At 33.5% G+C, this 27081-nt stretch overlaps 2 protein-coding genes across 2 annotated transcripts in view; both read right to left on the bottom strand.

Annotated features, from left to right (window-relative positions):
• The window catches only part of LOC139499213 (uncharacterized), a 327861-nt gene that overhangs the window by 191968 nt on the left and 108812 nt on the right, over positions 1–27081 (bottom strand). The window lies entirely within an intron of this gene.
• LOC139497893 (death-associated protein kinase 1-like) overlaps positions 15310–27081 on the bottom strand; it is a 97199-nt gene continuing 85427 nt past the window's right edge. Inside the window, exons 15-18 of the mRNA XM_071286133.1 lie at positions 24674–24754; positions 19730–19810; positions 16743–17211; positions 15310–15637 (exon numbers count right to left, since the gene is read on the bottom strand). Of these exons, the coding sequence (XP_071142234.1) occupies positions 15603–15637; positions 16743–17211; positions 19730–19810; positions 24674–24754 (666 nt within the window). The 3' untranslated portion in view covers positions 15310–15602. The remainder of the gene's footprint in view (positions 15638–16742; positions 17212–19729; positions 19811–24673; positions 24755–27081) is intronic.

Genomic DNA, 27081 nt, shown 5'->3' with positions numbered 1-27081 from the left:
CTATCTATAATAATATTCAAGATAATAACCAAAAACAGTAAAATTTCCTTAAAATTACCGTTTTAGGGGCAGCAACCCAACAACGGGTTGCCCGATTCATCTGAAAATTTCAGGGCAGATAAATCTTGACCTGATAAACAATTTTACACCTGTCAGATTTGCTCTAAATGCTTTGGTTTTTGAGTTATAAGCCAAAAAACTGCATTTTACTCCTATGTTCTATTTTTAGCCATGGCGGCTATCTTGGTTGGGTGGCCGGGTCACCGGACATATTTTTTAAACTTGATACCCCAATGATGATTATGGCCAAGGTTGGATTAATTTGGCTCAGTAGTTTCAGAGGAGAAGATTTTTGTAAAAGATTACTAAGATTTACGAAAAATGGTTAAAAATTGACTATAAAGGGCAAAAACTCCTAAAAAGTCAACTGACCATTTCGGCCATGTTGACTTATTTGGAAATCTTACTTTGCTGAACATTATTGCTGTTTACAGTTTATCTCTATCTATGATAATAATCAAGATAATATGCAAAAACTGCAAAATTTCCTTAAAATTACTAATTTAGGGGCAGCAACCAAACAATGGGTTGTCTGATTTGTCTGAAATTTTCAGGGCAGATAGATCTTGACCTGATAGATTATTTTACCCCATGTCAGATTTGCTCTAAATGCCTTGGTTTTAGAGTTATAAGCCAAATCTACATTTTACTCCTCTGTTCTATTTTTAGCCATGGCGGCCATCTTGGTTGGTTGGCCGGGTCATCGGACACATTTTTAAAACTAGATACCCCAATGAAGATTGTGGCCCAGTTTGGATTAATTTGGCTCAGTAGTTTCAGAGGAGAAGATTTTTGTAAAAGATTACTAAGATTTACGAAAAATGGTTAAACATTGGTTATACAGGGCAATAACTCCTAAAGGGGTCAACTGACCATTTCGGACATGTTGACTTATTTGTAAATCTTACTTTGCTGAACATTATTGCTGTTTACAGTTTATCTCTATCTATAATAATATTCAAGATAATAACCAAAAACAGTAAAATTTCCTTAAAATTACCGTTTTAGGGGCAGCAACCCAACAACGGGTTGCCCGATTCATCTGAAAATTTCAGGGCAGATAAATCTTGACCTGATAAACAATTTTACACCTGTCAGATTTGCTCTAAATGCTTTGGTTTTTGAGTTATAAGCCAAAAAACTGCATTTTACTCCTATGTTCTTTTTTTAGCCATGGCGGCTATCTTGGTTGGGTGGCCAGGTCACCGGACATATTTTTTAAACTTGATACCCCAATGATGATTATGGCCAAGGTTGGATTAATTTGGCTCAGTAGTTTCAGAGAAGAAGATTTTTGTAAAAGATTATTAGATTTACGAAAAATGGTTAAAAATTGACTATAAAGGGCAAAAACTCCTAAAGGGGTCAACTGACCATTTCGGTCATGTTGACTTCTTTGTAAATCTTACTTTGCGGAACATTATTGCTGTTTACAGTTTATCTCTATCTATAATAATATTCAAGATAATAACCAAAAACAGTAAAATTTCCTTAAAATTACCATTTTAGGGGCAGCAACCCAACAACGGGTTGCCCGATTCATCTGAAAATTTCAGGGCAGATAAATCTTGACCTGATAAACAATTTTACACCTGTCAGATTTGCTCTAAATGCTTTGGTTTTTGAGTTATAAGCCAAAAAACTGCATTTTACTCCTATGTTCTATTTTTAGCCATGGCGGCTATCTTGGTTGGGTGGCCAGGTCACCGGACATATTTTTTAAACTTGATACCCCAATGATGATTATGGCCAAGGTTGGATTAATTTGGCTCAGTAGTTTCAGAGGAGAAGATTTTTGTAAAAGATTACTAAGATTTACGAAAAATGGTTAAAAATTGACTATAAAGGGCAAAAACTCCTAAAGGGGTCAACTGACCATTTCGGTCATGTTGACTTATTTGGAAATCTTACTTTGCTGAACATTATTGCTGTTTACAGTTTATCTCTATCTATGATAATAATCAAGATAATATGCAAAAACTGCAAAATTTCCTTAAAATCACTAATTTAGGGGCAGCAACCAAACAACGGGTTGTCCGATTTGTCTGAAAATTTCAGGGCAGATCGATCTTGACCTCATAGATTATTTTACCCCATGTCAGATTTGCTCTGAATGCCTTGGTTTTAGAGTTATAAGCCAAATCTACATTATACCCCTCTGTTCTATTTTTAGCCATGGCGGCCATCTTGGTTGGTTGGCCGGGTCACCGGACACATTTTTTAAACTAGATACCCCAATGAAGATTGTGGCCCAGTTTGGATTAATTTGGCTCAGTAGTTTCAGAGGAGAAGATTTTTGTAAAAGATTACTAAGATTTACGAAAAATTGTTAAACATTGGTTATACAGGGCAATAACTCCTAAAGGGGTCAACTGACCACTTCGGACATGTTGACTTATTTGTAAATCTTACTTTGCTGAACATTATTGCTGTTTACAGTTTATCTCTATCTATAATAATATTCAAGATAATAACCAAAAACAGTAAAATTTCCTTAAAATTACCGTTTAAAGGGAAGCAACCCAACAACGGGTTGCCCGATTCATCCGAAAATTTCAGGGCAGATAGATCTTGACCTGAAAAACAATTTTACTTCTGTCAGATTTGCTCTAAATGCTTTGGTTTTTGAGTTATAAGCCAAAAAACTGCATTTTACTCCTATATTCTATTTTTAGCCATGGCGGCTATCTTGGTTGGTTGGCCGCGTCATTGGACACATTTTTTAAACTAGATGCCCCAATGATGATTGTGGCCAAGTTTGGATTAATTTGGCTCAGTAGTTTCAGAGGAGAAGATTTTTGTAAAAGATTACTAAGATTTACGAAAAATGGTTAAAAATTGACTATAAAGGGCAAAAACTCCTAAAGGGGTCAACTGATCATTTCGGTCATGTTGACTTATTTGTAAATCTTACTTTGCTGAACATTATTGCTGTTTACAGTTTATCTCTATCTATAACAATATTCAAGATAATAACCAAAAACTGTAAAATTTCCTTAAAATTACCGTTTTAGGGGCAGCAACCCAACAACGGGTTGCCCGATTCATCTGAAAATTTCAGGGCAGATAGATCTTGACCTCATAGATTATTTTACCCCATGTCAGATTTGCTCTAAATGCTTTGGTTTTAGAGTTATAAGCCAAATCTACATTTTACCCCTCTGTTCTATTTTTAGCCATGGCGGCCATCTTAGTTGGTTGGCCGGGTCATCGGACACATTTTTAAAACTAGATACCCCAATGAAGATTGTGGCCCAGTTTGGATTAATTTGGCTCAGTAGTTTCAGAGGAGAAGATTTTTGTAAAAGATTACTAAGATTTACGAAAAATGGTTAAAAATTGGTTATAAAGGGCAATAACTCCTAAAGGGGTCAACTGACCATTTCGGACATGTTGACTTATTTGTAAATCTTACTTTGCTGAACATTATTGTTGTGTACAGTTTATCTCTATCTATAATAATATTCAAGATAATAACCAAAAAACAGTAAAATTTCCTTAAAATTACCGTTTTAAGGGCAGCAACCCAACAACGGGTTGCCCGATTCATCTGAAAATTTCAGGGCAGATAAATCTTGATCTGGAAAAACACTTTTACTTCTGTCAGATTTGCTCTAAATGCTTTGGTTTTTGAGTTATAAGCCAAAAAACTGCATTTTACTCCTATGTTCTATTTTTAGCCATGGCGGCTATCTTGGTTGGTTGGCCGGGTCACCGGACACATTTTTTAAACTAGATACCCCAATGAAGATTGTGGCCAAGTTTGGATTAATTTGGCTCAGTAGTTTCAGAGGAGAAGATTTTTGTAAAAGATTACTAAGATTTACGAAAAATGCTTAAAAATTGGCTATAAAGGGCAGTGACTCCTAAAGGGGTCAACTGACCATTTCGGACATGTTGACCTATATGTAAATCTTACTTTGCTGAACATTATTGCTGTGCACAGTTTATCTCTATCTATGATAATATTCAAGATAATAACCAAAAACAGTAAAATTTCCTTAAAATTACCGTTTTAGGGACAGCAACCCAACAACGGGTTGCCCGATTCATCTGAAGTTTATCTCTATCTATGATAATATTCAAGATAATATGCAAAAACTGCAAAATTTCCTTAAAATTACTAATTCAGGGGCAGCAACCAAACAACGAGTTGTCCGATTTGTCTGAAAATTTCAGGGCAGATAGATCTTGACCTCATAGATTATTTTACCCCATGTCAGATTTGCTCTAAATGCTTTGGTTTTAGAGTTATAAGCCAAATCTACATTTTACCCCTCTGTTCTATTTTTAGCCATGGCAGCCATCTTGGTTGGTTGGCCGGGTCACCGGACACATTTTTTAAACTAGATACCCCAATGAAGATTGTGGCCAAGTTTGGATTAATTTGGCTCAGTAGTTTCAGAGGAGAAGATTTTTGTAAAAGATTACTAAGATTTACGAAAAATGGTTAAACATTGGCTATAAAGGGCAATAACTCCTAAAGGGGTAAACTGACCATTTCGAACATGTTGACTTATTTGTAAATTTTACTTTGCTGAACATTATTGCTGTTTACAGTTTATCTCTATCTATAATAATATTCAAGATAATAACCAAAAACAGTAAAATTTCCTTAAAATTACCGTTTTAGGGTCAGCAACCCAACAACGGGTTGCCCGATTCATCTGAAAATTTCAGGGCAGATAGATCTTGACCTGAAAAACAATTTTACTTCTGTCAGATTTGCTCTAAATGCTTTGGTTTTTGAGTTATAAGCCAAAAAACTGCATTTTACTCCTATATTCTATTTTTAGCCATGGCGGCTATCTTGGTTGGTTGACCGCGTCATTGGACACATTTTTTAAACTAGATACCCCAATGATGATTGTGGTCAAGTTTGGATTAATTTGGCTCAGTAGTTTCAGAGGAGAAGATTTTTGTAAAAGATTACTAAGATTTACGAAAAATGGTTAAAAATTGACTATAAAGGGCAAAAACTCCTAAAGGGGTCAACTGCCCATTTCGGTCATGTTGACTTATTTGTAAATCTTACTTTGCGGAACATTATTGCTGTTTACAGTTTATCTCTATCTATAATAATATTCAAGATAATAACCAAAAACAGTAAAATTTCCTTAAAATTACCGTTTAAAGGGAAGCAACCCAACAACGGGTTGCCCGATACATCCGAAAATTTCAGGGCAGATAGATCTTGACCTGAAAAACAATTTTACTTCTGTCAGATTTGCTCTAAATGCTTTGGTTTTTGAGTTATAAGCCAAAAAACTGCATTTTACTCCTATATTCTATTTTTAGCTATGGCGGCTATCTTGGTTGGTTGGCCGCGTCATTGGACACATTTTTTAAACTAGATACCCCAATGATGATTGTGGCCAAGTTTGGATTAATTTGGCTCAGTAGTTTCAGAGGAGAAGATTTTTGTAAAAGATTACTAAGATTTACGAAAAATGGTTAAAAATTGACTATAAAGGGCAAAAACTCCTAAAGGGGTCAACTGACCATTTCGGTCATGTTGACTTATTTGTAAATCTTACTTTGCGGAACATTATTGCTGTTTACAGTTTATCTCTATCTATAATAATATTCAAGATAATAACCAAAAACTGTACAATTTCCTTAAAATTACCGTTTTAGGGGCAGCAACCCAACAACGGGTTGCCCGATTCATCTGAAAATTTCAGGGCAGATAAATCTTGACCTGATAAACAATTTTACACCTGTCAGATTTGCTCTAAATGCTTTGGTTTTTGAGTTATAAGCCAAACTGCATTTTACTCCTATATTCTATTTTTAGCCATGGCAGCTATCTTGGTTGGTTGGCCGCGTCATTGGACACATTTTTTAAACAAGATACCCCAATGATGATTGTGGCCAAGTTTGGATTAATTTGGCTCAGTAGTTTCAGAGGAGAAGATTTTTGTAAAAGATTACTAAGATTTACGAAAAATGGTTAAAAATTGACTATAAAGGGCAAAAACTCCTAAAGGGGTCAACTGACCATTTCGGTCATGTTGACTTATTTGGAAATCTTACTTTGCTGAACATTATTGCTGTTTACAGTTTATCTCTATCTATGATAATAATCAAGATAATATGCAAAAACTGCAAAATTTCCTTAAAATGACTAATTTAGGGGCAGCAACCAAACAACGGGTTGTCCGATTTGTCTGAAAATTTCAGGGCAGATAGATCTTGACCTCATAGATTATTTTACCCCATGTCAGATTTGATCTAAATGCTTTGGTTTTAGAGTTATAAGCCAAATCTACATTTTACCCCTCTGTTCTATTTTTAGCCATGGCAGCCATCTTGGTTGGTTGGCCGGGTCACCGGACACATTTTTTAAACTAAATACCCCAATGAAGATTGTGGCCAAGTTTGGATTAATTTGGCTCAGTAGTTTCAGAGGAGAAGATTTTTGTAAAAGATTACTAAGATTTACGAAAAATGGTTAAACATTGGCTATAAAGGGCAATAACTCCTAAAGGGGTAAACTGACCATTTCGGACATGTTGACTTATTTGTAAATTTTACTTTGCTGAACATTATTGCTGTTTACAGTTTATCTCTATCTATAATAATATTCAAGATAATAACCAAAAACAGTAAAATTTCCTTAAAATTACCGTTTTAGGGTCAGCAACCCAACAACGGGTTGCCCGTTTCATCTGAAGTTTATCTCTATCTATGATAATATTCAAGATAATATGCAAAAACTGCAAAATTTCCTTAAAATTACTAATTTAGGGGCAGCAACCAAACAACGGGTTGTCCGATTTGTCTGAAAATTTCAGGGCAGATAGATCTTGACCTCATAGATTATTTTACCCCATGTCAGATTTTCTCTAAATGCTTTGGTTTTAGAGTTATAAGCCAAATCTACATTTTACCCCTCTGTTCTATTTTTACCCATGGCGGCCATCTTAGTTGGTTGGCCGGGTCATCGGACACATTTTTAAAACTAGATACCCCAATGAAGATTGTGGCCCAGTTTGGATTAATTTGGCTCAGTAGTTTCAGAGGAGAAGATTTTTGTAAAAGATTACTAAGATTTACGAAAAATGGTTAAAAATTGGTTATAAAGGGCAATAACTCCTAAAGGGGTAAACTGACCATTTCGGACATGTTGACTTATTTGTAAATTTTACTTTGCTGAACATTATTGCTGTTTACAGTTTATCTCTATCTATAATAATATTCAAGATAATAACCAAAAACAGTAAAATTTCCTTAAAATTACCGTTTTAGGGTCAGCAACCCAACAACGGGTTGCCCGATTCATCTGAAAATTTCAGGGCAGATAGATCTTGACCTGATAAACACTTTTAATCATGTCAGATTTGCTCTAAATGCTTTGGTTTTTGAGTTATAAGCCAAACTGCATTTTACTCCTATATTCTATTTTTAGCCATGGCAGCTATCTTGGTTGGTTGGCCGCGTCATTGGACACATTTTTTAAACTAGATACCCCAATGATGATTGTGGCCAAGTTTGGATTAATTTGGCTCAGTAGTTTCAGAGGAGAAGATTTTTGTAAAAGATTACTAAGATTTACGAAAAATGGTTAAAAATTGACTATAAAGGGCAAAAACTCCTAAAGGGGTCAACTGACCATTTCGGTCATGTTGACTTATTTGGAAATCTTACTTTGCTGAACATTATTGCTGTTTACAGTTTATCTCTATCTATGATAATAATCAAGATAATATGCAAAAACTGCAAAATTTCCTTAAAATGACTAATTTAGGGGCAGCAACCAAACAACGGGTTGTCCGATTTGTCTGAAAATTTCAGGGCAGATAGATCTTGACCTCATAGATTATTTTACCCCATGTCAGATTTGATCTAAATGCTTTGGTTTTAGAGTTATAAGCCAAATCTACATTTTACCCCTCTGTTCTATTTTTAGCCATGGCAGCCATCTTGGTTGGTTGGCCGGGTCACCGGACACATTTTTTAAACTAAATACCCCAATGAAGATTGTGGCCAAGTTTGGATTAATTTGGCTCAGTAGTTTCAGAGGAGAAGATTTTTGTAAAAGATTACTAAGATTTACGAAAAATGGTTAAACATTGGCTATAAAGGGCAATAACTCCTAAAGGGGTAAACTGACCATTTCGGACATGTTGACTTATTTGTTAATTTTACTTTGCTGAACATTATTGCTGTTTACAGTTTATCTCTATCTATAATAATATTCAAGATAATAACCAAAAACAGTAAAATTTCCTTAAAATTACCGTTTTAGGGTCAGCAACCCAACAACGGGTTGCCCGTTTCATCTGAAGTTTATCTCTATCTATGATAATATTCAAGATAATATGCAAAAACTGCAAAATTTCCTTAAAATTACTAATTTAGGGGCAGCAACCAAACAACGGGTTGTCCGATTTGTCTGAAAATTTCAGGGCAGATAGATCTTGACCTCATAGATTATTTTACCCCATGTCAGATTTGCTCTAAATGCTTTGGTTTTAGAGTTATAAGCCAAATCTACATTTTACCCCTCTGTTCTATTTTTACCCATGGCGGCCATCTTAGTTGGTTGGCCGGGTCATCGGACACATTTTTAAAACTAGATACCCCAATGAAGATTGTGGCCCAGTTTGGATTAATTTGGCTCAGTAGTTTCAGAGGAGAAGATTTTTGTAAAAGATTACTAAGATTTACGAAAAATGGTTAAAAATTGGTTATAAAGGGCAATAACTCCTAAAGGGGTAAACTGACCATTTCGGACATGTTGACTTATTTGTAAATTTTACTTTGCTGAACATTATTGCTGTTTACAGTTTATCTCTATCTATAATAATATTCAAGATAATAACCAAAAACAGTAAAATTTCCTTAAAATTACCGTTTTAGGGTCAGCAACCCAACAACGGGTTGCCCGATTCATCTGAAAATTTCAGGGCAGATAGATCTTGACCTGATAAACACTTTTAATCATGTCAGATTTGCTCTAAATGCTTTGGTTTTTGAGTTATAAGCCAAAAAACTGCATTTTACTCCTATGTTCTATGTTTAGCCATGGCGGCTATCTTGGTTGGTTGGCCGCGTCATTGGAAACATTTTTTAAACTAGATACCCCAATGATGATTGTGGCCAAGTTTGGATTAATTTGGCTCAGTAGTTTCAGAGGAGAAGATTTTTGTAAAAGATTACTAAGATTTACGAAAAATGGTTAAAAATTGACTATAAAGGGCAAAAACTCCTAAAGGGGTCAACTGACCATTTCGGTCATGTTGACTTATTAGTAAATCTTACTTTGCTGAACATTATTGCTGTTTACAGATTATCTCTATCTATGATAATATTCAAGATAATAAGCAAAAACAGCAAAATTTCCTTAAAATTACTAATTCAGTGGCAGCAACCAAACAACGGGTTGTCCGATTTGTCTGAAAATTTCAGGGCAGATAGATCTTGACCTAATAGATTATTTTACCCCATTTCAGATTTGCTCTAAATGCTTTGGTTTTAGAGTTATAAGCCAAATCTACATTTTACCCCTCTGTTCTATTTTTAGCCATGGCGGCCATCTTGGATGGTTGGCCGGTTCATCGGACACATTTTTAAACTAGATACCCCAATGAAGATTGTGGCCAAGTTGGATTAATTTGGCTCAGTAGTTTCAGAGGAGAAGATTTTTGTAAAAGATTACTAAGATTTACGAAAAATGGTTAAAAATTGGCTATAAAGGGCAATAACTCCTAAAGGGGTCAACTGACCATTTCGGACATGTTGACTTATTTGTTAATCTTACTTTGCTGAACATTATTGCTGTTTACAGTTTATCTCTATCTATAATAATATTCAAGATAATAACCAAAAACAGTAAAATTTCCTTAAAATTACCGTTTTAAGGGCAGCAACCCAACAACGGGTTGCTCGATTCATCTGAAAATTTCAGGGCAGATAGATCTTGACCTGACAATTTTACTCATGTCAGATTTGCTCTAAGTGCTTTGGTTTTTGGGTTATAAGTCAAAAAACTGCATTTTACTCCTATGTTCTATTTTTAGCCATGGCGGCTATCTTGGTTGGTTGGCCGGGTCACCGGACACATTTTTTAAACTAGATACCCCAATGATGATTGTGGCCAAGTTTGGATTAATTTGGCTCAGTAGTTTCAGAGGAGAAGATTTTTGTAAAAGATTTCTAAGATTTACGAAAAATGGTTAAAAATTGGCTATAAAGGGCAATAACTCCGAAAGGGGTCAACTGACCATTTCGGATATGTTGACTGATTTGTAAATCTTACTTTGCTGAACATTATTGCTGTTTATAGTTTAACTCTATCTATAATAATATTCAAGATAATAACCCAAAACAGTAAAATTTCCTCAAAATTACCGTTTTAGGGGCAGCAACCCAACAACAGGTTGCCCGATTCATCTGAAAATTTCAGGGCAGACCTGATAAACAATTTTACTCCGTCAGATTTGCTCTAAATGCTTTGGTTTTTGAGTTATAAGCCAAAAAACTGCATTTTACTCCTATGTTCTATTTTTAGCCATGGCGGCTGTCTTTGTTGGTTGGCCGGGTCACCGGACATATTTTTTAAACTAAATACCCCAATGATGATTATGGCCAAGGTTGGATTAATTTGGCTCAGTAGTTTCAGAGGAGAAGATTTTTGTAAAAGATTACTAAGATTTACGAAAAATGGTTAAAAATTGGCTATAAAGGGCAATAACTTCTAAAGGGGTCAACTGACCATTTCGGACATGTTGACTTATTTGTAAATCTTACTTTGCTGAACATTATTGCTGTTTACAGTTTATCTCTATCTATAATAATATTCAAGATAAAAACCAAAAACAGTAAAAGTTCCTTAAAATTACCGTTTTAGGGGCAGCAACCCAACAACGGGCTGCCCGATTCATCTGAAAATTTCAGGTCAGATAAATCTTGACCTGATAAACAATTTTACACCTGTCAAATTTGCTCTAAATGCTTTGGTTTTTGAGTTATAAGCCAAAATACTGCATTTTACTCCTATGTTCTATTTTTAGCCATGGCGGCTATCTTGGTTGGTTGGCCAGGTCACCGGACACATTTTTTAAACTAAATACCCCAATGATGATTGTGGCCAAGTTTGAATTAATTTGGCTCAGTAGTTTCAGAGGAGAATATTTTTGTGAAGTTAACGCCGGACGTAGGACGACGACAACAGACGACGACGGACGCCGGACGCAAAGTGATGAGAAAAGCTCAATTGGCCCTATGGGCCAGGTGAGCTAAAAATGGTTAAACATTGACTATAAAGGTCAATAACTCCTAAAAGGGTAAACTGACCATTTCGGACATGTTGACTTATTTGTAAATCTTACTTTGCTGAACATTATTGCTGTTTACAGTTTATCTCTATCTATAATAATATTCAAGATAATAACCAAAAACAGTAAAATTTCCTTAAAATTACCGTTTTAAGGGCAGCAACCCAACAACGGGTTGCTCGATTCATCTGAAAATTTCAGGGCAGATAGATCTTGACCTGACAATTTTACTCATGTCAGATTTGCTCTAAGTGCTTTGGTTTTTGGGTTATAAGTAAAAAAACTGCATTTTACTCCTATGTTCTATTTTTAGCCATGGCGGCTATCTTGGTTGGTTGGCCGGGTCACCGGACACATTTTTTAAACTAGATACCCCAATGATGATTGTGGCCAAGTTTGGATTAATTTGGCTCAGTAGTTTCAGAGGAGAAGATTTTTGTAAAAGATTTCTAAGATTTACGAAAAATGGTTAAAAATTGGCTATAAAGGGCAATAACTCCGAAAGGGGTCAACTGACCATTTCGGATATGTTGACTGATTTGTAAATCTTACTTTGCTGAACATTATTGCTGTTTATAGTTTAACTCTATCTATAATAATATTCAAGATAATAACCCAAAACAGTAAAATTTCCTTAAAATTACCGTTTTAGGGGCAGCAACCCAACAACAGGTTGCCCGATTCATCTGAAAATTTCAGGGCAGACCTGATAAACAATTTTACTCCGTCAGATTTGCTCTAAATGCTTTGGTTTTTGAGTTATAAGCCAAAAAACTGCATTTTACTCCTATGTTCTATTTTTAGCCATGGCGGCCATCTTTGTTGGTTGGCCGGGTCACCGGACATATTTTTTAAACTAAATACCCCAATGATGATTATGGCCAAGGTTGGATTAATTTGGCTCAGTAGTTTCAGAGGAGAAGATTTTTGTAAAAGATTACTAAGATTTACGAAAAATGGTTAAAAATTGGCTATAAAGGGCAATAACTTCTAAAGGGGTCAACTGACCATTTCGGACATGTTGACTTATTTGTAAATCTTACTTTGCTGAACATTATTGCTGTTTACAGTTTATCTCTATCTATAATAATATTCAAGATAAAAACCAAAAACAGTAAAAGTTCCTTAAAATTACCGTTTTAGGGGCAGCAACCCAACAACGGGCTGCCCGATTCATCTGAAAATTTCAGGTCAGATAAATCTTGACCTGATAAACAATTTTACACCTGTCAAATTTGCTCTAAATGCTTTGGTTTTTGAGTTATAAGCCAAAATACTGCATTTTACTCCTATGTTCTATTTTTAGCCATGGCGGCTATCTTGGTTGGTTCGCCAGGTCACCGGACACATTTTTTAAACTAAATACCCCAATGATGATTGTGGCCAAGTTTGAATTAATTTGGCTCAGTAGTTTCAGAGGAGAAGACTTTTGTGAAGTTAACGCCGGACGTAGGACGACGACAACAGACGACGACGGACGCCGGACGCAAAGTGATGAGAAAAGCTCAATTGGCCCTATGGGCCAGGTGAGCTAAAAATGGTTAAACATTGACTATAAAGGTCAATAACTCCTAAAAAGGTCAACTGACCATTTTGGTCATGTTGACTTATTTGTAAATCTTACTTTGCTGAACATTATTGCTGTTTACAGTTTATTTCTATCTATAATAATATTCAAGATAATAGCCAAAAACAGCAAAAAGTCCCTAAAATTACCAATTCAGGGGCAGCAACCCAATAACGGGTTGTCGGATTCATCTGAAAATTTCAGGGCAGATAGATCTTGACCTGATAAACAATTTTACCCCCATGTCAGATTTGCTCTAAATGCTTTGGTTTTTGAGTAATAAGCCAAAAACTGCATTTTACCCCTATGTTCTATTTTTAGCCATGGCGGCCATCTTGGTTGATTGGCCGGATCACGCCACACATTTTTTAAACTAGATACCCCAATGATGATTGTGGCCAAGTTTGGTTTAATTTGGCCCAGTAGTTTCAGAGGAGAAGATTTTTGTAAAAGTTAACGACGACGACGGACGCCAAGTGATGGGAAAAGCTCACTTGGCCCTTCGGGCCAGGCGAGCTCAAAATGGTTAAAAATTGATTCTAAAGGGCAAGAATTCCTAAAGGGGTCAACTGACCATTTCGGTCATGTTGACTTATTTGTAAATCTTACTTTGCTGAACATTATTGCTTTTTACAGTTTATCTTTATCTATAATAATATTCAAGATAATAAGCAAAAACTGCAAAATTTCCTTAAAATGACTAATTCAGGGGCAGCAACCAAACAACGGGTTATCCGATTTGTCTGAAAAATTCAGGGCAGATAGATTTTGTCCTAATAGATTATTTCACCCTTTGTCAGATTTGCTCTAAATGCTTTGGTTTTAGAGTTATAAGCAAAATCTACATTTTACCCCTCTGTTCTATTTTTACCCATGGCGGCCATCTTGGTTGGTTGGCTTGGTCACCAGACACTTTTTTTAAACTTGATACCCCAATGATGATTGTGGCTAAGTTTGGATTAATTTGGCTCAGTAGTTTCAGAGGAGAAGATTTTTGTAAGAGATTACTCAGATTTACGAAAAATGGTAAAAAATTGACTATAAAGGGCAATAACTCCTAAGGGGGTCAACTGACCATTTCCGTCATGTTGACTTATTTGTAAATCTTAATTTTGCCCAGTAGTTTCAGAGGAGAAGATTTTTGTAAAAGTTAACGACGCAGGACGACGACGGACGACGGACACCGGACGCAAAGTGATGGGAAAAGCTGTAAATACAAATACAATACATTTTTTTTCATTGTGATCAATTAATGTTATTATAACGAAATGTCAAAGGTAATTGATAGCACAGTCCGTTGAATGCGAGAAAATGTTATATTTTCAAGAACAGATAAATTCCAGGTATTTCACGGAGAAAAGGTTCAAATATGTAGAGAGCAATTTGAAGGGTTCAAATACAATGTTGTAGAATAAACACACTATGTGGTAATCCACGAATTGTGTCCAAGATGATGTTTTGTCCTTTGAATGTTCTCCAGTGCTGGTATGACCTTGCAATTTTCAGTTTTAGATAAGTGTGAGAGAGGGAAAGGTAGCGACGGTACGATATTTTAACGTTCTTATAAGGTTAAAGATGAATAATCCTCCTAGACTGGAACACATCAATAGATTAAGAATATAATCAAACGAACTATATAAATTACGGAACGGTGTAACAGAATACAGACGTTACCTTATGTAGTGTCGAGATCAGTTGTTTGTCTGACAATAGAACACTTTTAAATCTAAAACTTTCCCCTTCTTGTAAATAAAACTTATATAACTTTTGTTTTATAAATCTAGAGTATTGAACGCTTTAAGTTTTAATTATTTTTTTAACATTTATCTTGCAATTCATGAAAGAAGAATATAAGAGTTCCACAATTTTACAAGAGGTTCTATCTCAATTTAAAACATATATTTTAGCTTCAGTTCAATGATATCAGATATTTCAACATCTGTTCATATTTTGACATTGGTTTTAAATGTTAGCCTACACCCAATATCTTGCTTTCCTTTTTAAAACGCAGACCTACAATGTAACATTTGTCACATATATTCGACAGCATTTGCATATTGATTCAAGATAACAAATTTGTATAAATATTCAAATATAAATTAACAGTGATCCAATAGTTAAGCTTTCGTTCAGTTTTCAAAGTGAAACTAAAAATGCAATTCCAGTTTAATACCTCAACTTTCACTGGAAACACACATATTATCATATCAGTAAAACAATTTAGTTGTTTGAGTTGGAACTGGGTTGGACCGTTCATAGGAAAGATTTATTCAGAAAAGACGAACCGAATTTATGATGTTTTATTTCAATATGCTATCGATATCTTTGCTGAGGAGAATGTCAACTCAGTAGTTAGTAGTCAAGTATTGACATGATTTGAAAAAGAAAAATAATTCTAAATCATCTGGTACCCTTAATTTTATTATGTATATGTAAATTCGGGAAATCATTGAGAAACTAAGGTTCTTATTCCCTCAGGCAAACTTGACCATACATAAGTTGGCCTATTTTTATGTCACTTTTTGAAATATAGCCTAGGTTTGTGTAGGAATCCTATATCATCGGTTTTCATTTTTTTATAGTTCGTTCACTGACTTAAGTAGCCATTTCTTGCTATAACAGTTGCTTGCCTTCAAGGGCAGTTTTATACAACAATGGTGATTACGAGTTAATGTTCTATTTTGGTGATACATTCATTGCTGTTCAATTTCAATATCAATTGCCATTTCTGAAAGTAAAGTAAAAAATCATCAATGCATACACGAATTATATAAATTACTTTTACTGTTCAAATTTTATTTATTAGTATAATGGGTTTGCAGCACATTAATCCTGCTCACACTATCACATTCTAATGATCAGTGAACCGTAAAAGCAAGATCAATACTTTTACATTTAATTTGATTGTTGACCATAATAAACATGTTTACAAAGATATAAGTTGATGTGTTCACAATTTTATTATGATATACCTGAACTTGAGAATGTACTGGTTTTACATTATCAAATTTCAAATGTCAGTGTACCATACAATTTCTGTCAAAACCTTTATTTGGAATTAACTCTCGTTTTATATATCCTGGACATTAATTTTTCGGTTAATTGGGGAAATTTGTATTTTTGTGGATATTTAATTTTATGATTTTTATTGTTCATTTGCGTTACTAAACTGTTTATAAATAGTTATCAAAGGTACTAGGATTATAATTTAGTACGCCAGACGCACGTTTCGTCTACATAAGACTCATCAGTGACGCTCAAGTTTAAATATTTAAAATACTTAGGTTGTTCTACTGCAGGGGTACACTGTCTAAACCATTTTAGGCACAACATTTTGAAATTTTCAATTTAGTAATATTTTTGAATCCCTTCCCTTTTCACGAATGTGACTTACCCAATTACACTATTTATCGGGTTTGTGATTATATAAGCAACACCACGGGTGCTAAATGTGGAGCAGGATCTGCTTATCTTTCCGGAGCACCTGATATCCCCCCAAGTGTTTGGTGGGGTTCGTGTTGCTTAGTCTTATGTTTACTATGTTGTGTCTTGTGTACTATTAGTTGTCTGTTTGTCTTCGTCTTTTTTAGCCATGGTGTTGTCAGTTTATTTTCGATCTATGAGTTTAATTGTCCCTTTGGTATCTTTTTTCCCTCCTTAAATTTGTAATTGATTTGGAATTCCAAGCGAATGTTTCATTGGAGCGTTACTGGTGACTTACTAAATTATAAGTATCGTATCTTTAATCGATTTTTTCGTTTTAATTATTCAATACCAATAGAAAATTTGCCATATTAATTTTATGGTTACCTATCAAATAAAAGTTAGTTTACCTAATTTTAATTCACTTATAAGCTGATGCTTAATACATTTTGCTTCCTCTTCAGAAACTGTTTTGGCCATTATTTCTTTTAGCTGGTCTGTATATAGCCTTGCTGGTTTGTTATGTAAATCAAATCTCTTCACAAGATCAACTATTATAACATATAAATCATTAAAACGTTTATCATTAAGTGTGAATGTTGTCGAGTGTTGTAAGTCATTCCTTGTAAGTCTTATGCGTTCTATATCATCTCCAATAGCTACATCTGTAACCAATATAGTCTGCCATGTTCCTCCCCATCGATTACTAGGAATGTTCTTATTAAGATTTCTATGTGCCTTGTACAGGTATGTTATATCACAATCACTCCTAAGAGGCAGGTGTGGTTTATCTGGCCTCAATAGATCATATAAAACATCAGCAAGAATATTCAGCACAATCATCCCCATCTTTGCAAAATTCATCTCCTCTTTTGTTAACTTAAAAGCAAAAATGAAAAATATAAACATAAGTGATGTAAAATATGTAGAGAAACACAACTCTGTACTCAGATAAATAATTTAAGTAATTAGAAAAAATGTGTTTAAACATAATGAAATCACCCAAACAGTACTTGCAATACGAACAGCACACAGATCATCATAATTGAAAATTGAACTACCATTAGTGAACCGAAAGATTTATAAACCGAAGTGAAATAATCTTTTAAGTAAGACATGTAAGACAACATCAAAATCAAATAAGATAGAAGATACCAAGAGGCAAAACACGCTATACAAAACATGCTAGAAATCCCACAAACAACAAAAAATAAGCAAGTTCCATTTAAGAAGTCGATTTATATGCAAGAGTTAAGCAGCTATCACAAAGTTAAGAAAAGACATGTAAAATATGCCAATAATTATTTCATTCAGCTTTATTAGTACATAATTAATAAAAGTGGCATAAAAAAAAATGTCAGAGTTTGTTGACATTAAAATATCTATACACTATCAAAGTGGAAAAGAAAATTAACAAACTACAAACTAATTTATGTGCTGTAGATATATGCCTATAATGTATTACCTACTAAATATATCATGGGGCATGGACTACGTTTTGGGCGGCGCCAAGGTTTAAAAAAAGACGATTTACAAAAATGTCAAAACTTGACCTATTTTTGTAAAAATGTGATATAAGATACAGATTCCTATATAGTGGTAAAACCAAACATGCTAGAACAGAACAACAAAGAATGAGCAATTTATACCAAACATGCTAGAACAAAACAACAAAGAATGAGCAATTTATACCAAACATGCTAGAACAAAACAACAAAGAATGAGCAATTTATACAAAAAATGCTAGAACAGAACAACAAAGAATGAGCAATTTATACCAAACATGCTAGAACAAAACAACAAAGAATGAGCAATTTATACCAAACATGCTAGAACAAAACAACAAAGAATGAGCAATTTATACCAAACATGCTAGAACAGAACAACAAGGAATGAGCAATTTATACCAAACATGCTAGAACAAAACAACAAAGAATGAGCAATTTATACCAAACATGCTAGAACAGAACAACAAAGAATGAGCAATGTATACCAAACATGCTAGAACAAAACAACAAAGAATGAGCAATTTATACAAAACATGCTAGAACAAAACAACAAAGAATAAGCAATTTATACCACACATGCTAGAACAAAACAACAAAGAATGAGCAATTTATACCAAACATGCTAGAACAAAACAACAAAGAATGAGCAATTTATACCAAACATGCTAGAACAAAACAACAAAGAATGAGCAATTTATACCAAACATGCTAGAACAAAACAACAAAGAATGAGCAATTTATACCAAACATGCTAGAACAAAACAACAAAGAATGAGCAATTTATACCAAACATGCTAGAACAGAACAACAAAGAATGAGCAATTTATACCAAACATGCTAGAACAAAACAACAAAGAATGAGCAATTTATACCAAACATGCTAGAACAAAACAACAAAGAATGAGCAATTTATACCAAACATGCTAAAAATCCCACAAACAATAACATAACTAATCAAAACGGCACCTTAAAAAAATGTCAGAGTTTGTTGATATTAAAATATCTAGGCACTATCAAAGTGGAAAAGAAAGTAAACAAACTTAGTGACCAACTGATTCATGTGCTGTAGTCATATGCCTATAATGTGTTACCTACTAAATATATCATGGGACATAGACTATTTTTTTGGCGGTGCCAAGATTAAATAAAAGACGATTTATAAAAATGTCAAAACATGACTTTTTTTTTTTTAAATGTGGTATAAGATAGGGATTCCTGTATAGTGCCAAAATTAAGTTCACTTGCTGACAACTTATCTGTCTGATCTGAATTTTTAACAACAACGATTCGGAGTGTGTTTTCAGTTTTTCAAATATTACAAACATAAAATAGCTTTTTGGCATTTTAAGTGTTGAACAAATTCAATGTGCATTACCAAACATGTTGACAATCTTTTTTGAAAAAAAAACAAATTAGTTCTATTGTGCTTCAATTGACTCTCAAATAGGTAAAAGGTTTGGTTATCTGGTTACCTGGTAAAAAGCAGATATGGTATTGTCTTGCAAGATATAAACTCAACCTCATTTGGAAATGTTTGGATCCATACAACCTGGGACCTGTAATTTGATCCTTTTTGGGGATCGATTACACTAATGTTAATCAACATCTTCATCGTCTTTTTTACTGTCATATTGATAAAGCCACCAGGCAATTAAATTTCAGCATCCAACCTTTTGAAGCTGTGTATTAGTTTGACAAAACTAGAGAATCCCGAACATAAAATAAAACATATCAGTGGGTTTGCAGGTCCTAAAGCAAAGCTTGAACAAAGGATCTGCAGTTCAATCGACATTATATAAACCATGAAAGATCACCAAAAGCTTATGGCTCTTTGTAAATATTTTAAATTGATTTATCTTAAAATGTTGGCTTTATTTTGATCTACATACCCCAGTCAAACATCCTGTTCTAGTTGACTCTTCAGCTACATTTGAAATTGTTCGCATGCTGCCTTGGACAATGCAACGTAACTGCAAAGTATATCGTTTAATGTGAATCAAAGTTAAATGGGTTTACCTAATGCATACTTTAATATATGTGGGTTCTGCTTTTGTAATGTAAGATATAAATGATTGTTGACATAAAAAATTCGTAAGGGTTCCACGGAACCCAGTGTCTCGCCTACTTTTGCTGTTAATCGCAGACTCAACAAAAATGAGGAAAAACATCAATAAAAATTTCCCTCTCGATACTGTCTTTTGATTGAAAGAAGCTTCCAAGTTTGGTAAAAAATCCAGGATAGCTTATGAATCTAATAAATGTTTTATAAACTTTAACTGCAGACTGTATGTAATGTTAACTGGAAGAAAAACTAAGTCCATTTATAAGTAAAATACGGAAAAAGCGATTTTTTTTTACAAAATTTACTTCTGAATAATATCTTATGATCAGAAACAAGCTTTTGTCTAAGTTTGGTAGAAATCCAGGATAGTTTAAGAACATTATAAAAATTTCAAAAATTTTAACCAGAGTGAATGTTTTGTTTCTGGCAAAAAAAACTAAGTCCATTTATAAGTAAAATACGGAAAAGTGGAAATTTATTTTTACAAAATTTTCTTCTTGATACTATCTTATGATCATAAAAGAGGGACGAAAGATACCAAAGGGATAGTCAAACTCATGAATCTAAAACAAACTGACAACGCCATGGCTAAAAATAAAAAAGACAAACAGAAAAACAATAGTACACACGACACAACATAGAAAACTAAAGAATAAACAACACGAACCCCACCAAAAACTAAAGGTGATCTCAGGTGCTCCGGAAGGGTAAGCAGATCCTGCTCCACATGTGGCACCCGTCGTGTTGCATAAGTGATTACAAATCCGGTAAATAGTCTAATTCGGTAGGTCATATTCATGAAAGGGAAGGGGATTGTAGTTACGACGTAAGGAACATATCCGATATCATTTGTGAAACGGTTATTCCATAACGGTCAACCAACTCGTGATGGCGTCCGTAAAATTTACGAAGGGATGATTTCAACTTCACCATTTGGAACTCTTGGTTTAATAGCTTCCTTGTGAGCAGCAAACCTCTATCAAGAAAATCATGATAGGAAATGCAAGCACGGGAATATCGTATCAATTGGGAGATATATACCCCGTATGCAGGTGCTGCTGGAATGTTGCTACTTAGAAATGAAAAGTTCACAATTGGAAAGTTGAAATCATCTCTTTTGTCGTTTTCAACCGACCCTCATTGTCAATTTCTAGATGTAAGTCAAGATATGAAGCCGACTTAACTGTATCTGTAGTATCCTTTATCTCTAGTTCGATTGGATAGATGCGTTCCACATAGTCACCAAATTTTGAATTGTTTAGTGAAAGAACATCATCTATATAGCGGAAAGTAGAGTTAAAGGATATTGCTAACTTCTTATCTTTCTTCCTAAGAAGTTCCTGCATGAAGTCAGCCTCTTAAACAAGCTTCTGTCCAAGTTTGGTACAAATCAAGGATAGTTTATGAAAGTTATTAAAATTTTAAAAAACTTTGACCACAGAGTGAATGTAATGTTTCCTCGCAGAAAAACTAAGTCCATTTATAAGTAAAATACGGAAAAGTGGAAATTTATTTTTACAAAATTTTCTTCATGATACTATCTTATGATCATAAACAAGCTTCTGTCCAAGTTTGGTACAAATCAAGGATAGTTTATGAAAGTTATTAAAATTTAAAAACTTTAACCACAGAGTTAATGTAATATTGTTTCCTCGCAGAAAAACTAAGTCCATTTATAAGTAAAATACGGAAAAAAATGGAATTTTATTTTTACAAAATTTACTTCTGGATACTTTCTTATGATCATAAACAAGCTTCTGTCCAAGTTTGGTAGAAATTCAGTATAGTTTAAGAAAGTTATTAAAATTTCAAAAACTTTAACCACAGAGTGAATGTAATATTGTTTCCTCGCAGAAAAAACTAAGTCCATTTATAAGTAAAATACGGAAAAAATGGAATTTTATTTTTACAAAATTTACTATCTTATGAACATAAACAAGCTTCTGTCCAAGTTTGGTAGAAATTCAGTATAGTTTAAGAAAGTTATTAAAATTTCAAAAACTTTAACCACAGAGTGAATATTTGTGGACGCCGCCGCCGCCGAAATGTAGGATCGCTTAGTCTCGCTTTTTCGACAAAAATGAAAACAACACTTTATACAAAGTTTTCGTCTAAAGTACTTTTAGTTATGCACCTTCATTAGGAATTCTCATAGCTCATGTAGCTTAATTTTTGAAAGTCATTAATGCATACAAAACAAACATTTGAAACGGTATACTGGTCTGACCAAACAAGTTATTAAATTAACAACCAAATTCATCTACGGTCAACTTTGTATTTACATTATAAATATGTTAAACTGTCAAAACATTCATTTATGTCTCGTCTTATTGCTAATTTGATGAGTCTCTATATGTAGACAAAACATGTGTCTAGCTGTCGTATTAAATTATAATCCTTGAACCTTTGATAACTATTTACATAACTGAGTCGATGCCAATGCTGGTGGACGTTTCGTCCCCTAGAGAACCAACAGCCCATTAGTCAGCACTTCGGTGTTGACATGAATATGAATATCAATTATATGGTAATTTTAACGTGGTGTTTCTGTTGTGTCGTTTGTTTCCTCTTATATTTGAGTGTGAATTCGCATTGCTATAAGACGTGTCACGGTACTTTTTAATCCAAAATTCATGTAGTTTGAAACCCTTTTTTTCTCTTCCATTTATTAGTTTCGAACAGCTGTATACTACTGTTGCCTTTATCAGTCAGGGGCATTACTCAAACAAGTATTTTTTTTAGTTACTTAAATAGGTAAATTTTGTTTAAAAAATTATAAAATAACTCAATAGAGTTATTTTAAATTTCAATAGAAGCATGGACTAAATGTAGTTTTTATGATTTTTTACAGTATTTTATATCATAAAATGAGGAATTTATTAGATTTAAGAAGAGTATAGAGATTAAGGGTTACTTTAAAAATAATGACAAAAATATTACTTGAATAAGTTATTTTATACATCTTTGAAATAATTAGTAATAACACTTATTTAAGGAACATATGTAATTGTTTTGGGTTACAAATTATAAATAACTTCAAGTCTTAATTAATTCACAAGTTTCTATCTTTTTATATCTGTCTACCTTTATGTTTTTGAGGAAACATGCTATTTTAATAGTCCCAAGAGACCAATCTTTGACCAAAAAGCGTGGATATGAAAGATAAGTGCGTCAAAAAGGCAATTAGTGTTTCAGAAAGATTATATTTCATATTTCATGGGAAAAATAACCAAATGACTGCGAAAATTTGTTAAAGGTAGTAAAATCTGTATAGTTGGACACCTATAAAAATAATATTTAGAAAAGTTACTTATATAAGTAATATTTACAATAGCCTCGTTTTCAACATTACTTGTATAGGTAATTTTAAATGTTACTTGTTTAAGTAATGCCCCTGACTGTTTATTTATAAATTTCCTGTTGACAAAACTTTGAATTTTAAAGTATTTTCTCTTCCCAGGAATAGATTACCTTAGCCGTATTTGGCACACTTGTTTGGAATTTTGGGTCATCAATGCTCTTCAACTTTGTACTAGTTTGGCTTTAAAACTATTTTCATATGAGTGTCACTGATGAGTCTTATGTAGACGAAACATGCGTCTGGCGTATTACATTATAATTCTGGTAGCTTTGATAACTATTGATGGTAAATGCATATGTTGAAATTAAAAAGGCAAACCTTATTCACTTCAAACATGTATAATCTTCAAAATCAATACACCACAACTGAAGGTAAAAACCATTTTAATGTGCCGATGCAAATACAACAGCATACCAATTGTCATTGACACATCACTCAAGGATACCAATAAACATAACTAATCACAAAACCAAAACATGTTAACTAAGCAAAAGTTTCATACACAACAGCATACCAAATATACTGAATTTACCACTTAAGGATACCAATTATGGTTTCACCATCAACTGACCTAATCACAATCTGATACATATAAATTGACCAAAAGTTTAAAGTCAATAGATCATGTCTCAAAGGTCAAAGCCAAACATTTACCATGGAACTGAAATATGCAAATTCTTATGCTACTTCATAAGAAACAGCATTGATTTACCCCTAATGAATCCCCAAATATTGATCTGAGCTAATACCATTGGAATCAGCTAATACACTAGTAGTGGAACAAACAATTGCAGTAAAATTGATTGATTCAAAGAATAGGAATGTCTACTCACATGAAACTTAAATTTTAAAAGAACAAACAAAAAAGCAGCTACAGTCTGACTTTATGTTGCGCATTAAATAAATAAATAAAATGAAATGATAGGTGCCGACATAATAAAACCTAATAAAAAATGAAACTATAGGTTAATTCAAATGAGCTTTTGTCAAGCAGTTGGGTTTCTCTAAATAATACTCTGCTATCGCAGTTGTTCTCTGAGTTTTTGTTACCTCTAAGTATATTCTATGAAAACAGTTTAAAGGCTTGTAAATGTTAAGTTCACATTTTTTTTTACTATAGACATGCATATCAAGAAGTCAAGAACTGTAACAATATACCAATCAACAGTTTGTTTTTGTCAGTGAGCTTTCTTGAAATCAAAACATGTACTGAATGTAGTACAATTCTAAAGATATAAGTAGATATACTTGAATAAAGTCTAGAGCTCTGTCTCAAAATACTGATTCAACATGTTAGATATTCGAAGAGTGAGTATTTGTTCATAATTTAATACATCTGTTTATTTATTAAATTACTGCAGCATAAATCACTGATAGTTTTTTAAAACAAAATCAATCATGGCTTGTTACCTTCGTGGAAAATGTTGGATTTTTACTGGACGTCTCTGGATGAGGATTTTGGTGTTGATCATCGTCAGAACCCGGAAGCAACTGAAATGATATACAGATATAAGAGTAAAGTAAATCCGGTATTGCAATGTCAACAAATGCCTGCAATGAATATATGTACAATTAAAAATCTTTAAACTGGAAAAAAATTATGAATTATTCCTCTTGCACACTAAAATTGGTCACAATGGTACTACTGAAACATTAGATTTCTCCATGAAAGATTTTTTTTGGTCTGTAGGCTTTCACATTGTGTTTCCCTTTTCATTTTGCTTTTAGACATACCAATATTGTTCGGTAATACTTCATACCTCAACACTGTAATCTAAACGTTAGTGGTTATTCTTTCAAATGTATGTTTCATACAGTTGTCCCTCTTTGAAAGATAATCTAACGAGACCTGATACATTTGTGATACATGTGATGTTGGCATAACATATTGTTTTAATATAGATATCAATTTTTCACTTAGGCATAGAGATTTCGTTTGTAAACCTGACCATTCATCCATGAACTTGTGGGCTGTTATACATGTTTCACAGTAGTATTCTGTCATCTGCCCTCCACCAAAGTCATTGATACCCGTTACAAACTCTGGTTTTTGTAAGACCACATTCCCACTTTTTTCAAATTTTACATTTGACATGTTGAATCTCGTAAGAATTATCTTTTCTAATTCCATCTCAACAAAGTCAGCTATGTCCTTTAACAACCCTCTTTCAATACCTTTCCCGAATTCTAAAACTTGAATCTGAATTGCATTTGGACATTTTGTTACAAGCAATTTTCTCAATTTCGTCTTCTGTAACTCAAAGACCACAATGTTCCGGAAAATTGCAATCTGCATTTTCTTCTGATTTGATATACCGACTTATGCTATAGCATACCTCCGGCTCAGTGATGCAATTAAATGATTCTTAAGATGTGGTGGTAGAAACCTAAATTTGAAACACAACCAAGTGGACCTGTGACGTGTATCTTCTGGCACTTTGAACATTTGGTAGATATCACACGGGCATTGTTCTTTTATCATACAGGGTACATAGTAACACTGGTTTTCATCAAAATCCTCTGATTTGTTTGGATGTATATAATGTTGGAACCCGATTTGGACCAACTTGAAAACTGGGCCCATAATAAACCAGATGCTCCGCAGGGCGTAGCTTTATACGACCGCAGAGGTTGAACCCTGAACGGTTGGGGCAAGTATGGACACAACATTCAAGCTGGATTCAGCTCTAAATTTGGATTGTGATTAAATAGTTGACACAGCATAGGTTTCTGACACAGAATGAATGTGTTTTAATGAACTTAAAATTTTTGTTTTCTCTTAGAGCAATTTACTATGCTGTTGAATATTAATCCTCTCAAAAAAATGTTTGAAGAAATTTTCTTTTTTATTTATGAAATTTCAAATGAGAAAAATTGAACCCAATTTTTTTAATCACATTCCCCTTTCCCTTATTCCAAAACCAATCTCAATTAAAATTTCTAATGGAGTTTGCAACACTAACTACTCATTTAAATACATCATAAAATATTAAGATGTAAAAAAACTGCTTGTTATCACTGAATGGTAAAGATTATTTTAATTTATCAGTTGGTAGTAAAAAGTGAATATACATTGTATATTGTATATAACAAAGATTTAAGTTGATTCTGGACAAAGAAAGATAACTCCAATTAAAAAAAAATCTTGCTATTGCACAATATTTTGCAATTAGATATTTCTTGCTTACTATTCTGGACAAAGAAAGATAACTCTAATTAAAAAAAAATTTGCTATTTCACAATATTGTGCAATTAGATATTTCTTGCCATTGCGCAATACTGTGCAATTGAAAAGACTTGCTATTGCACAATACTTAATATAATAATTCTAGATCCTGATTTGGACCAACTTGAAAACTGGGCCCATAATAAAAAATCTAAGTACATTTTTGGATTCAGCATATCAAAGAACCCCAAGATTTCAATTTTTGTTAAAATCAGACTAAGTTTAATTTTGGACCCTTTGGACTTTAGTGTAGACCAATTTGAAAACAGGACCAAAAATGAAGAATCTACATACACAGTTAGATTTGGTATATCAAAGAACCCCATTTATTCAATTTTTTATGAAATCAAACAAAGTTTAATTTTGGACCCCGATTTGGACCAACTTGAAAACTGGGCCAATAATCAAGAATCCAAGTACATTTTTAGATTCAGCATATCAAAGAACCTAACTGATTCATTTTTGGTCAAAATCAAACTAAGTTTAATTTTGGACCCTTTGGACCTTAATGTAGACAAATTTGAAACGGGACCAAAAGTTAAGAATCTACATACACAGTCATGACAGTTAGATTCGGCATATCAAAGAACCC

This window comes from Mytilus edulis, chromosome 12 (genome assembly GCF_963676685.1).
Source record: "Mytilus edulis chromosome 12, xbMytEdul2.2, whole genome shotgun sequence".
Classification (NCBI taxonomy): domain Eukaryota; kingdom Metazoa; phylum Mollusca; class Bivalvia; order Mytilida; family Mytilidae; genus Mytilus; species Mytilus edulis.
This window is presented reverse-complemented; position numbering and strand designations above follow the sequence as displayed.